We start from the raw sequence: 12,511 nt of genomic DNA on the forward strand, positions 1-12,511 counted from the left end.
CTCAGCCTCCCGAGTAGTTGGGATTCTGGGATTCCAGGCACCCACCACCACGCCCAGCTAATCTGTGTATTTTTAGTGGAGACAAGGTTTTGCCACGTTGACCAGGCTGGTCTCAAACTCCTGACCTCAAGTGATCCGCCCACCTTGGCCTCCCAAAGTGCTGAGATTACAGGCGTGAGCCCCTGCACCTGGCCTGTGTTTTTTGTTCATTAAGTTGTGATTCTCTGTGTCTGCCTATTTGTCTCTCATTTTAGGGACAGTGATTTGCCCTGTGACCTTTCTTCTCTGATGAATTAAAGAAGAGTTGTTGATTTCTCAGTTTGTTCAGCTTTGTTTACTTTTAAGACGTGGTGACTTCTAAGCTCCTGATGTGCCAGAATGGAAACTGGAACTCTGAAATATTTTTATTTATATTTTTACCTGTCAATTTCAATGTCAGCAAACGTAGAAATGGTGAGATGGAAAGAGAATCATCCATAATCCTCTTAACAAAGGCAATGACTGTTTTGTTTTTTTTTGACATGTCTTTCTGCCCTTTTCTTAGTGTACTTTTTTCTTTATGCAAGTGAGATTATATAATTTCCTCAAAGATCCTCAAAGATAAGATCCTCAAACCCAAAAGTGAACTGGATGTCTCTTCCCCTAAACTGTCTGTTCTTGTATTATCTGGATCATCTTATCATCTACCCACTCACCAAGCCGGGAACCTGGGAATTGTTTCCCTCCTTTCTTCACATCCCTCCAGTCCCTAAATCATGACAGCTCTGCTTTCTCAGTGTTTTTTGGCTCTCTCCTATTACCAGTTCTCTTGCTTGAAGCCCTCATTGATTTTCCCCTGATCTCCTGCAACAGCAGAGCCGTCTCCAGCGCTATCCCCTCACATTCTGTACACATGTGACTTAGGTGATACATTTAAAATGCATATCTGACCACATGACTTTGCTGCTTAAAGCCCTTCAAACCCCTCAATGGCTGTTCATTGCTTTTAGGATAAAATCCAAGCTCGTAAGCATGGCCTATATATCCCTCTGTGGCCAACACCCCTGCCTGCCTCTCCAGATTCGTCTCTTAATGCCCCTATTCCCTGCCTTATGTTCCAGTAATAATCTCAGCTCCTAATCCTCCTGCCTGCCACACGGCATGCTTTCTTACCTGTGTGGCTCCTGCAGGCGTGCCTGCCAGGCCTGCCTCTTTCTCCCATTCTTTTGACCTCATCTGTGCCTCCATGTCTTTTAAGACACAGGTCAGCTGTTCTTCCCTCAAAGCTTGACTCTAACTCCTGGACTCCCCTACCCCCCAAACTGTGTTTCTGTGTACAAATCCATCATTATGTTTCCTTTTAGTTATTTATTCATTCCACCAACTAATCAACAGTATTTGTGTTAAGCAGAATTTTAAGCACTAGGATACAGCAGCTGAGAAAATTAAATTCCTACCCTGATGGAGCTTACATTCTAGTGGCTGAAGACAGATAATAACAAATGAAAATATAGCATGTCGGTAGATGATCCGTGCTATGAAGAAAAACAAAGCCAACTAAGGAGCGGGATGTTCTGAGGTTGGAGGGGAGGTTGTGTTGAAAGAACATGGTCAGGGAAGGCATTACTGCTAACATGGCCTCTGAGCAGAGAGCTGGTAGAAGAAATGAGCCAGCCGGGCACAGATATACTCAGCATGCTCTGCCCTGAGGCAGAGAACGCAGAGCATGCTTAGTGAATTCCAAGGTCAGCAAGGAAGGTGGAGTGCTCAGAGTGGAGTGGGTGAGGGGGAGAGTGGTAGAAGATGAGATTAGGAGCCAATGGCAGCCAGATCATGATGAAAGGCTTGCTATACCATTGTAAGAACTGTAAGACTGGAAGCCATTTAAGGCTTTTTGTGCAAAGCAGCAGCAAGATCTGGTCGTGCCGTAAGTAGATTGCTCTGTAGCAGTAGGGCAGGATGGAGGTGTGGAGACTAATTAGGAGGTTGCTGCAGTGATCCAGGTAAGAGATGACGGCAGCTTAGACTGACTGGAGTGGAGCCAGTGAAGGAAACTGGTGATTGGATTTTGGATATACTTTGAAGGTGGAGCCACCAGGATTTATAAAGGATTGGACATAGGGTATGAGAAAAAAACAAAAAGTCCAGGATGACTTGGTTTTAGTCTAGAACAGGCGTCCCCAAACTTTTTACACAGAGGGCCAATTCACTGTCCCTCAGACCATTGGAGGGCTGCCACATGCTGTGCTCCTCTCACTGACCAGCAATCAAAGAGGTGCCCCTTCCTGAAGTGCGGCTGGGAGCCAGATAAATGGCCTCAAGGGGCCGCATGCGGCCCGCGGGCCGTAGTTTGGGGACGCCTGGTCTGGAAGAACTAGAAGAAGAACTAGAAGGACAGAATTGCTGTGAAGTGGGGAAGGTGGTGGGAGAGTTTTGGATATGTTATGTTTCAGGAACCAGGCTTCCAACTGGAGATGTTGAGTAGGTAATTGGAGGTCTACATCAAGAGGTCAGAGGAAAAGGCTGAGCCAGAGATGTAAATCTGAAAGGTGTCAGCATTTAGATGATATTTTTAAGCTATGGAATCAGAAGAGAGGGAAGGTAAGAAGTGGGCTGACTGGGTCCTCGAGCACTCCAAGCTTTAGAGGCTGCAGTGGCGCAGAGGAGCCAAGGAGTCTGGGAAGGAATGGCTAGTAAGTAAGAGAACCAGGTGACAAATGCATTTTCAGAGGAAGAGAATGATGATCTCTGTCCACTGTTAGGGCTAGACTGAATAGGCCAAGGACACTATATTATAAGTCTCCGTCTACATGTTTATCTCCTAGGTGGCTGAGAGCTCCTTGGGAACAGGAATGGTATATAGCAGGAATGGTACAGCTTTGAAGTCAATGAGATGGCTGTTTTTCCTTAGGGTAATTCTCTTGGTCCTTTAAAGCTCTAATCTCATCAGTAAAATGGGGAGGGAATAATACCTTTTCCACTGAGTCATTGTGAGACTCAAATGAGATCGTCCATATGAAGCATTATGCACAGTCCCCTTCATATATTTTTAAACACATAGTGATGATGATCGTTATTGATTTAGTATACCTGGCATACTGTCTCTCCCCATTAAGCAACAGTAGTTGAATGAATGAGCGAAATGCCTTTCTTTCATTTAGCATTTCATTCAAGGCCTTTCCTATGTGCTTGTGAAGTTTTAACGTGGGATTTTGTGGATTTCTCTAGGGCCTGTCCTCCCAAAGCAGACTGTAGGAGAAGAGAGGAAGAGGAGATCTTGGAGCTGAGTTGGCACGATGGAGCTCCCCAACTACAGCCGGCAGCTGCTACAGCAGCTCTACACTCTGTGCAAGGAGCAGCAGTTCTGTGATTGCACCATCTCTATTGGTACCATTTACTTCAGGGCTCACAAACTTGTCCTGGCTGCTGCCAGCCTCCTGTTCAAAACCCTGCTGGATAACACGGATACCATCTCCATTGATGCATCTGTGGTGAGCCCCGAGGAGTTTGCCCTCTTGTTAGAAATGATGTACACGGGCAAACTACCTGTGGGCAAGCACAACTTCTCCAAAATCATCTCCTTAGCAGACAGTCTGCAGATGTTCGATGTGGCTGTTAGCTGCAAAAACCTTCTGACCAGCCTTGTAAACTGCTCTGTTCAGGGTCAGGTGGTAAGGGATGTCTCTACGCCATCCTCAGAGACATTCAAGAAGGAACCGGAGAAGCCTCAAGTGGAAACCCTTTCGTCCGAAGGTGCTGGAGAGCCTCATTCTTCCCCAGAGGTTTCTGCCACTCCAGGGGGCCCTGTGAAAGCTGAGACTGAGGAAGCAGTCCACGCAGTTTCACAAGACATGAGTGTGAATTCTCCCATAGCCCAGGAGAGCCAGAGGAATGCAGAAACCCCGGTGGAGACTCCTAATACAGCTGAAGTTTGTTGCCCCTCCCCGGCTGTGCAAACCTCTAGTGAGGCAAAGGAGAGAAGCACAGAACCAGGTGACATTCACTGCTTTATAACCCATCCTTCTGTTTTCAGTTACCAGATTCAGTGGTCTTTATCAGTTTTAATGTTTCATTGACAAATTTATCAAAGACCACTGTTAGGTAGAAAACCAAAATTCAGTGCAGTACCGTACTGGGGCATTCTTTTAAAAGTGTCTGTGTTTTTGAACATTGAAAGTCCAAAGATGAACTCCAGAGCAGAAAAGCAGTATTGGAATAATGATGTGCCATTTCTATAATTATCTGGGTTTTTGTTGTTGTTTTCTCTAGACGGAGTCTCGCTCTGTCACCCAGGCTGGAGTGCAGTGGTGTGATCTCAGCTCACTGCAACCTCCGCCTCCTGGGTTCAAGCTATTCTTCTACTGCCTCAGCCTCCCAAGCAGCTGAGATTATAGGCGTGCACCACCATACCTGACAAATTTTTTGTATTTTTAGTAGAGACGGGGTTTTACCATATTGGCTAGGCTGGTCTTGAACTCCTGACCTCATGATCCACCTGCCTTGGCTCCCAAAGGGCTGGGATTACAGGTGTGAGCCACTGTGCCCAGCCTCCAGCTGATTATCTGTTATTTTAACCAGGCTGAGGACAGCACAAAGGAGAAAGCTGTAAGAGATGTCTGTCATTCATAACTAATGTCCTAGAGATGAGTGAAGTGCAGTATATGACCTGAAGGTGCTCAGACAGCTTAAACTTGTAAACATTTACTTCAAGCAATGAATTTCTGTTTTGTTTTATTTTGTTCTACATTTAGCATGTGAAAGGCAACACGACCAGCTGAATTTTCTTCTAGAAAATGAAGGTATCTTCTCAGATGCACTCATGGTTACCCAAGATGTTTTAAAAAAACTAGAAGTGTGTTCAGAAATTAAAGGTCCACAGAAGGAGGTAGGTGCCTCTGAGTTTTGTACTTTTTGGCTAGTCTAGTGTTCTCAGGAGACCTTACTAACTTTCCATATGGGGCAGAAATAGCCCAGGGTTTCAATATTTTGAAACTTAATTTTTTTTGACATTTATTTCCTAAAGGACAGTCTTGCAAAAGTACTAGGCAAGATACTTTCAAAATGAAGTTACATCCCAGCACTTTGGGAGGCTGAGGTGGGTGGATCACCTGAGGTCAGGAGTTCAAGACCAGCCTGGCCATCATGGTGAAACCTCATCTTTATAAAGAAAAAAAAAAAAAAGAAACAAAAATGAAGTTACATTTTGATCACCAGGAGAATCCCTGCTTCTAACCAGCTTTGATCCAGGATACTTAATTGATCATACCATTTCCTCCTGAGTAACCACAGATTAAATTAAGAAGGTAGCCATGCATAACCCCAAACCTGAGATTTAAACAATTAAAATTAAAACAACAGATACTCAAAGCATGAATAAAAAAGGATTCTATATAAACTTACAAATTATTGATAAAATGCATCCAATATTTAGGAATAACAGTGGGCATTTTCAGACATAAAAACAGTAATAGCATTTATTGAATACTTCCTGTATTAAGCTTGGCATATGTGTTATCACATTTAATTTTCACAAACGTCATCAGTGTGGGTATTATTGTTAAGTCCTGTTTTATGGATGAGAAAACAGTCTCAAAGAGGTGGTGTAATTTGGCAAAGGTCACAGAGCTCATATGACTCTGGGCCAGAATTCAAACCTCAGCATTCTGACTTTAGAGCTATTCCCACACTGAGTTATACTGCCTTCCAACAGGGTAAAAGTGATGCATATATGTGTAAGTGTTTAGGAATTGCCTGACAGAAAACTGCCAGATGGCCATCATGCTTTCTTTCTTTTTTTTTTTTTTTTTTTTTTTTTTGAGATGGAGTTTCGCTCTTGTTACCCAGGCTGGAGTGCAATGGCACGATCTCGGCTCACCACAACCTCCGCCTCCTGGGTTCAAGCAATTCTCCTGCCTCAGCCTCCTGAGTAGCTGGGATTACAGGCACGTGCCACCATGCCCAGCTAATGTTTTGTATTTTTAGTAGAGACGGGGTTTCACCATGTTGACCAGGATGGTCTCGATCTCTCGACCTGGTGATCCACCCGCCTCGGCCTCCCAAAGTGCTGGGATTACAGGCTTGAGCCACCGCGCCCGGCCTCATCATGCTTTCTTAACTGACCTCTTTTTTTAAGTAACTCAGTTGAGAAGCATTCCCACATGTTTGATCCTTCAATACCTGATTCTTCACACCTGACCCTGCAGAATTTGACTCCACAACCAATTTAGAACTCCATTTATTTCGTCTTCCTCCCAGCCCTACGTTCCCACTCTTCGAGGCTGCTGGCAGAGTGAGAGGGCCCTGCCCCAGCAGGCCTGCTCCTCTTGTTGGTAGGAGATAAGTGTGGATAGGTCCTCCCATGATGCTGTAGGCAATTTTGTATTAATCCAAGTAATACATGCCTTCTAATAATTAAATGTTTTCCTGATTCATAGCAAGTTACTTTTTTAAAAAACAAATTCAAGGTCTAATATTTATTTTAGCTGTGTTAATTGACAGTTGGTTATACATTGTTTTCTTGGGAGACAAGCTATTTACAAGGCTGGGCTAACCCTGATGACTCTCTTTGGGAGGTTTCAAGTCATAAATCCTTGGTACTCTTTGTACTGATTATGCTGAAGGACATTATGTTTTTTTATTTTCGCACTTGCACTTTCTCTTAACTGTTCAATCCATCATTTTTGTCATTAGCTTGTTACCTTGCTAGCTTCTAGACACACCTCTTCATTCTCTCTTACGGCTTCCTTTCCACTTAACTTTGGCTACAGAGGAGTAACATTACTCCTTAGGTCAGCAACACTCAAGTTGTTAATGTCACCTTTAATGATGGCATTATAGCAACCTCCATACTTATTCCAACTGTGTCTTACGTATTTTTTTAACATTGGTACCTAAAAGTATGTGGCATATAACAGGCGATCAAGAAATCCATCTGTTGTACACGGATCCGTCCAACGTGTCTTTCTTTTTCCCATTTCTTGTTCTAATCTTTCGACGGCAATATCATTAATAGTACTTTAAAAGAACACTGATTGGCTGTTGGTGATCGTTATGGGCTTATGTTATTACTTCCTCAGTTTTAGAGGTCAGAGCAGGAGCTCTGCAAATCGCTCGATGGCTGTTTTTAAAACCGATTCTGTTACAGTCCATAATGAATCTTTGAACTTCAGAAAGGAGAAAAGGGAAAAGATACTTTAAGAACATGAGGTTAAATAGGGAGTTGGGGAGATGCTGCTTTGTACTTGGGCTTCTTCTTCTCTCTCTCTCTCTCTCTCTCTCTCTCTCTTTCTCTTTCTGTCTCGTACTTTGTTTCAGACAGCCGTATTGAGTTATGAATGACATGCAGTAATCTGTACATATATTATGGTGTACAGTGTGATCAGTTTTGGTATTAGCCCTGAAACCATCACCACAGTCAAGATGGTAAACATCTCCATCACCCCCAAAAGTTTCTTCGTGTCCCTGTGTACTCCCTCTCTCCTGCCACTTCCACTTACCCATGGCCTGGGTAACCTCTGGCCTGCTTTCTGTCACTGTACATAAGTTTGTATTTTCTAGAGTATTGTATAAATGAAGTCATATGGTTATGTATTTTTTGTCTGGCTTTCATTCAGTGTTAAGTATCTTGAGATTCATCCATGGTTTGTTTTTTTTTTTTTCCTTTTTCCTTTTTCTGTGAACTACAGAGAAGTATGCCCATGCTGTTGTGCATTCATGCCTTCTTATTGCTGAATCGTGCCCCAGTGTGTGGCTATACAATCCATTTATCCACTGCTACCATTTACTAGCATTGTGACCTTAGGCAGCTTCATCTTTATAAGCCTCAGTGTCCTCCTTTGTACGATGGGGATGCTGTCACCTATATCATGGAGTCATTGTGAATTAAGATTCTTTATATAAAACTCATAGTAAAATGCCAGGCACTCAGTAGGTAACAACTGCTATTGTTTGTGTATACATTAACTCAGTATTTTTACACCTAAGAGACCTTGAAACCCCCTTTTCACTGAATGCCTTATAATATCCTGGTGCAGTGGCCATTTTCTCTGACACATGAGATGGTTTGCTGTTACTTTAAGCTTAATTTGTAAGGCATGCGTTCAGATAGGTACCACCATCCACTTGGAAGTAGCTTCCTAAACTGCAAGGGTAGTGTCTAGTCTGAAGCAATCAATTTCTAGAACAGTCTATAGAGGAAGTAGCTTCCTCTACTGCAGGGGTAGTGTCTAGTATGAAGCAATCAGTCTCTAGCTATGTATGAAAAAATCATCTGAGGTGCTCGTTAAAGTGTATACCTCCAGAACTCATTTCCACAGTGTCTGATTCTTAGGTTGTGGTAGAACTTGGGAATCTACATCTTTAACAGGCTCCCCATGGGTTGCTGTTTTGGAATCTGTAGACTACATTTTGAAAAGCGTAGCTAGAGAAGTGAATGGCTTATAGAACTCTTAGTGCGTGATGGTACGTGTCATAATGTCTGTGCTGGCACCTTTCAGTGGCATGAGAGGCCACCGAATACCCATTTTCTTCATTTGCATACCCTTTGATTTAGCAGATGTTTACTGAGCAACTGATATGTGCCAGACTGAGTTGCTTGCTAGGTAAAGAAACTTCAGTAAGACTTGATCCCTGTCCTTAAACAGTATCTTGACACTAGAGAAATCCTGCCACATGTGTGATTATTTTGGAGGAGGTATGCGCAGGAGTCACCGAGTTACAGATTTCACCATAAGGCTTCAGCAGTGAGTGTATTTAAAAGCTGTTCACTTGGAACAACATTGTTTTACATTTCTGTACAATTTTGAAGTTTGTTTTGGGTATTTTGTTTTTCTGTTTATACATTTTTAGCTCCCCAAGAGCTTTGAGTGGTGTCCTGTAATTGGTGGTGGTTTAGTTAATCATCATAACTTGGGAACAGCTTAACATTAAAAATAGTCTACTGGATGTGTCACTCCTTTTCTGAAATGCAGCTGTGGAGCGTGCAACTGGGCAGGATTGAGTTTAAGGAGGGCACCATGAACCAATGTCCTGATTATTTTATTTCCTGAGATCAGTGATGAAAGGTGGCAAAGCCATTCCCTGAGCGGTGATTGCAGCAACATGAGAGAAAGCTGGGCTACTTGAATTGTGGGAAACCAAAGCCAAAACTTATTAAGGAGAAATCTCTTGGGTGCTGGGATGGGAACATGTCTTCTTCCTGTCTTTATATTAATGTAATATCCTTTATCCATTAGAAAAGCAGGTGATGACCCAAGAGGTCACTTCTGACCTCTGGCTGAGCTGAGTAAAACTTTTATTTAGAGCTAGACTCATACTTTTTTTCAGTTTTTATGCGAGGGTTTTTTTGTTTTTGTTTTTGTTTTTGAGATGGAGTCTTGTTTTGTCACCCAGGCTGGAGTGCAGTAGTGCAATCTCAGCTCACTCCAACCTCCACCTCCCGGGTTCAAGCGATTCTCCTGCCTCAGCCTCCCAAGTAGCTGGGATTACAGGCATATGCTACCACACCTGGCTAATTTTTATATTTTTAGTAGAGACAGGGTTTCACTATATTAGTCAGATTGGTCTCGAACTCCTGACCTCAGGCGATCCACCCGCCTTGGCCTCCCAAAGTGCTGGGATTACAGGTGTGAGCCACTGTACCTGACCTTTTTTTTTTTCTTTTTTTTTTTTTTTTTTACATTTTAGGAAACATTTATTTAACTCTTTTCTGGACATCAGCACTGACAAGTTTCGACACTGCCACTTATTTGTTGTGTGGCTTCAGGCAAGCTGTTTTGCCTCTCTGTGCGGGTTTTCACATGGGCAAAAACAAATAGGTAAAGGCAAAGGAGGGGTTGGACAGGATGCTCCCTGGAGCCCCAGCTGGCACTGACATTTTCCAGTTCTCTCCTCTGTGTTTCCTGACATGCGTCTGCCCCCTGACCTGCAGGCAGCAGAGGTGCTATAGATGGAGAACAGCATGGAGCGAACAAGAATTACATATAGTGAGACACAGTGGATGACTTTGTGAGTGCCTGGGATACTTTCTGGAGGCCGAAAATTGTTTTTATTCAGCCGGCATCACGTGTCCACTAACGGCACTCAGCACCCCCAGGGATTGATCGTGGCTTGCAACTCAGTGACAGACAAGCCCCATTGGGACTGTGAGGCTCAGGGAATTTCACTGGGGATTCAGACGCCACCCGTGGTCCCTGTAGACCAGGCAGTGCTCAGAAGCATGGAGGCATCAGAGATCCGGACACCATGTTGCCTGGGAGGCACCATGTTGATACTAAAACAACTAAGTTGGGGTAGACGTGGGAGTGTCAGTGAGGACATTATAAACACATTCACGTACCACAAGGAGTGCCACACCAGCTGAACTGTGAGGCTCTTTCCGTTGCTGGGCTTCTGGGATTCCTTTGAGTGCCTTCTGTGTGCAATCTACTGGTCCAAACTGGCTTATGCAAAAAGTGAACTTGTTGGCTTCTGTGACTTCATAGTCTGCAAGAGAGATAGCTCTGGCCATGGCTGGCTACAGGTATGGCCACACCATCATCAGGACCTGGGTTCTTTCTCCCCATCTCTCCCCAATGCTTCCCCTTTGTGACCTCCACTCTCAGAAAGGCTTGCCCTCACGGTGACAGAAATGGCAGCAGCTGCTCTAACTTTGGGTGCAATTCAACAGAAAGTGGTCAAAGGCGTGATAGGTGGTACATAGTCACAAGCTAAAGTCCTATGATAGGTCGTCTGCACACTGAGGAGCATGGAAGCCAGTGGTGGGTCATTCTGAGTCCCGAAACCTCAAAAGTAGGGCAGCCGACAGTTCAGCCTTCAGTCTTTTGCTAAAGGCCAGAGCGCCCTTGGCAAACCACTGCTGTAAGCCCAAGAGTCCAAAAGCTGAAGAACTTGGAGTCTGACATTCAGCGGCACGAAGCGATCCAGCACGGGAGAAAGATGAAGGCTGGAATTGTCTTCCTTCTTTATTCCTAGCTGTGTCTCTGCTTTTAATTAATTGTGAAGACAGCAGAGTGGGTCTGCGACTAGAATAGGGAGATAACTATCTACTATTGATTTCTGCGCCTTTTGATCCACTCTTCACCTAACAATCTAGAAAGATTCCCAAAGCTGAAGACCTAGTAACATTTTTTTTCTCCTTCAACCCTATTTCAAAGGCAAACGAGTCTCTTCTCCTATGTGACTCTGATGTTTTCAGCTGATGTTGTCGCTACTTTGGAGGTTTGACACGTAGTGCCGGTCTGTTCACTGACAGGGTTGTGTTGCCCTCTTGAGAGGGAATTAGGAGATTCATTTTGCAGGTCTATGAAAGGTGAAAATAAGTTGTTTTTCCAAGTCTTCTTTCTGTTAATCATTAAGCCTAAGATATGTAGCCATAGATAGAAGAGCTAATGGTTTTATGGCAAGGGAATTTCATTCAGTTAAACATTTATTGAGCATCTACTATGCACCAGTTTTTATATTCATTGAGACCAAGAAAATTGATACAGATTGTCTACATACAGTGTTCAGAAACGTTGTTGATTCTGATAAGTCTAATAGAATCCAGTGTAAATAGATTTGATTATGCTTAAATCTGGAAGGTAGAGCTAGGTGAAAGGGATGCCAGGCCTGTGGAATGAACGGTGTTTCATCCAGCTGCTCTACTTCCTAGACCTGTGACCTTAGGCACGTTACTTAACCTCCCTGAAGCTCATCTAAAGTAGTAGTAGTAACACCTCTCAGGCCTGGTGTGAGGAGGGAGGTAGATGGCACCGGGTCCGGGATGATGCTGACCGATTGTAGTCTCTGTCATTATTGCTATCACCCAGCCCTCAGCAGTCAAGGGAGGCCGAGTAAACAGGAATATAGTGTAACTCAAACAGAGCTGAAGGTAGTAGGCAAACAGTTGGGGTAAATAAGTAAACTCAGTTAAAAGGCTTGAGTTAAGGGAAAGATTAAATGGTTTTTCATCTATAGAGGGAAAAGAAATGGTCTCCTCTTGAAATATATTTACCTATATTTCACTCATAGGTAAAGTACTTGATTACTTCTGTGACCATGCATTAACGTGAATTTGTTGAAGTGCCTTTAACCCTGAGAGTCAAGAGTTACTTCCAAATGTATGGCTAAAGAACTTAGCCCTTTCAACAGAACTCTGTTTTAGTTCAGCTTTTGGAGTGTATTACCTGATAGTAATTGGTGAATCCCTGGTTGTCCTAATACGTGACACTCTTCTGTTTAGGCAGAGAAACTGTTGCAGCCAAGGCCTTACTTATTCCATTGTGGAGCCCTAGGCAGCTCTAGGGGGCTGATGGAGTAACTGTTACAGTGCTGGCATTGGTGTAGGTCCCCAGTAGGTTCTGAAAGAAAACACAGAGAGCAGGGCCGTCCAGGCAGCTAACAGCCCTCTCCTGGCCCTTTTGTCAGCCCTCCCGTGGTTCTCTTCCCAGATGGTCACCCTAGCATCACTGTTGAGCAATGAAGTGAACAAATGTTTTAATTTCACTGATGAGTAGTTCTGCAGAGAGGGAGACAGCAGAGAGGATAATGAGAA

At 43.7% G+C, this 12,511-nt stretch overlaps 1 protein-coding gene across 2 annotated transcripts in view; it reads left to right on the plus strand.

The window, feature by feature from the left end:
• The window catches only part of ZBTB40 (zinc finger and BTB domain containing 40), an 83,963-nt gene that overhangs the window by 38,649 nt on the left and 32,803 nt on the right, over positions 1-12,511 (plus strand). For both annotated transcript variants that reach the window (XM_003934897.4, XM_010345472.3), the window contains exons 2-3: positions 3,208-3,972; positions 4,731-4,864. In XM_003934897.4, coding sequence (XP_003934946.2) covers positions 3,276-3,972; positions 4,731-4,864 — 831 coding nt within the window. In that variant the 5' untranslated portion in view covers positions 3,208-3,275. The remainder of the gene's footprint in view (positions 1-3,207; positions 3,973-4,730; positions 4,865-12,511) is intronic.

The sequence above is a fragment of the Saimiri boliviensis genome, chromosome 11 (genome assembly GCF_048565385.1).
Source record: "Saimiri boliviensis isolate mSaiBol1 chromosome 11, mSaiBol1.pri, whole genome shotgun sequence".
NCBI lineage: Eukaryota > Metazoa > Chordata > Mammalia > Primates > Cebidae > Saimiri > Saimiri boliviensis.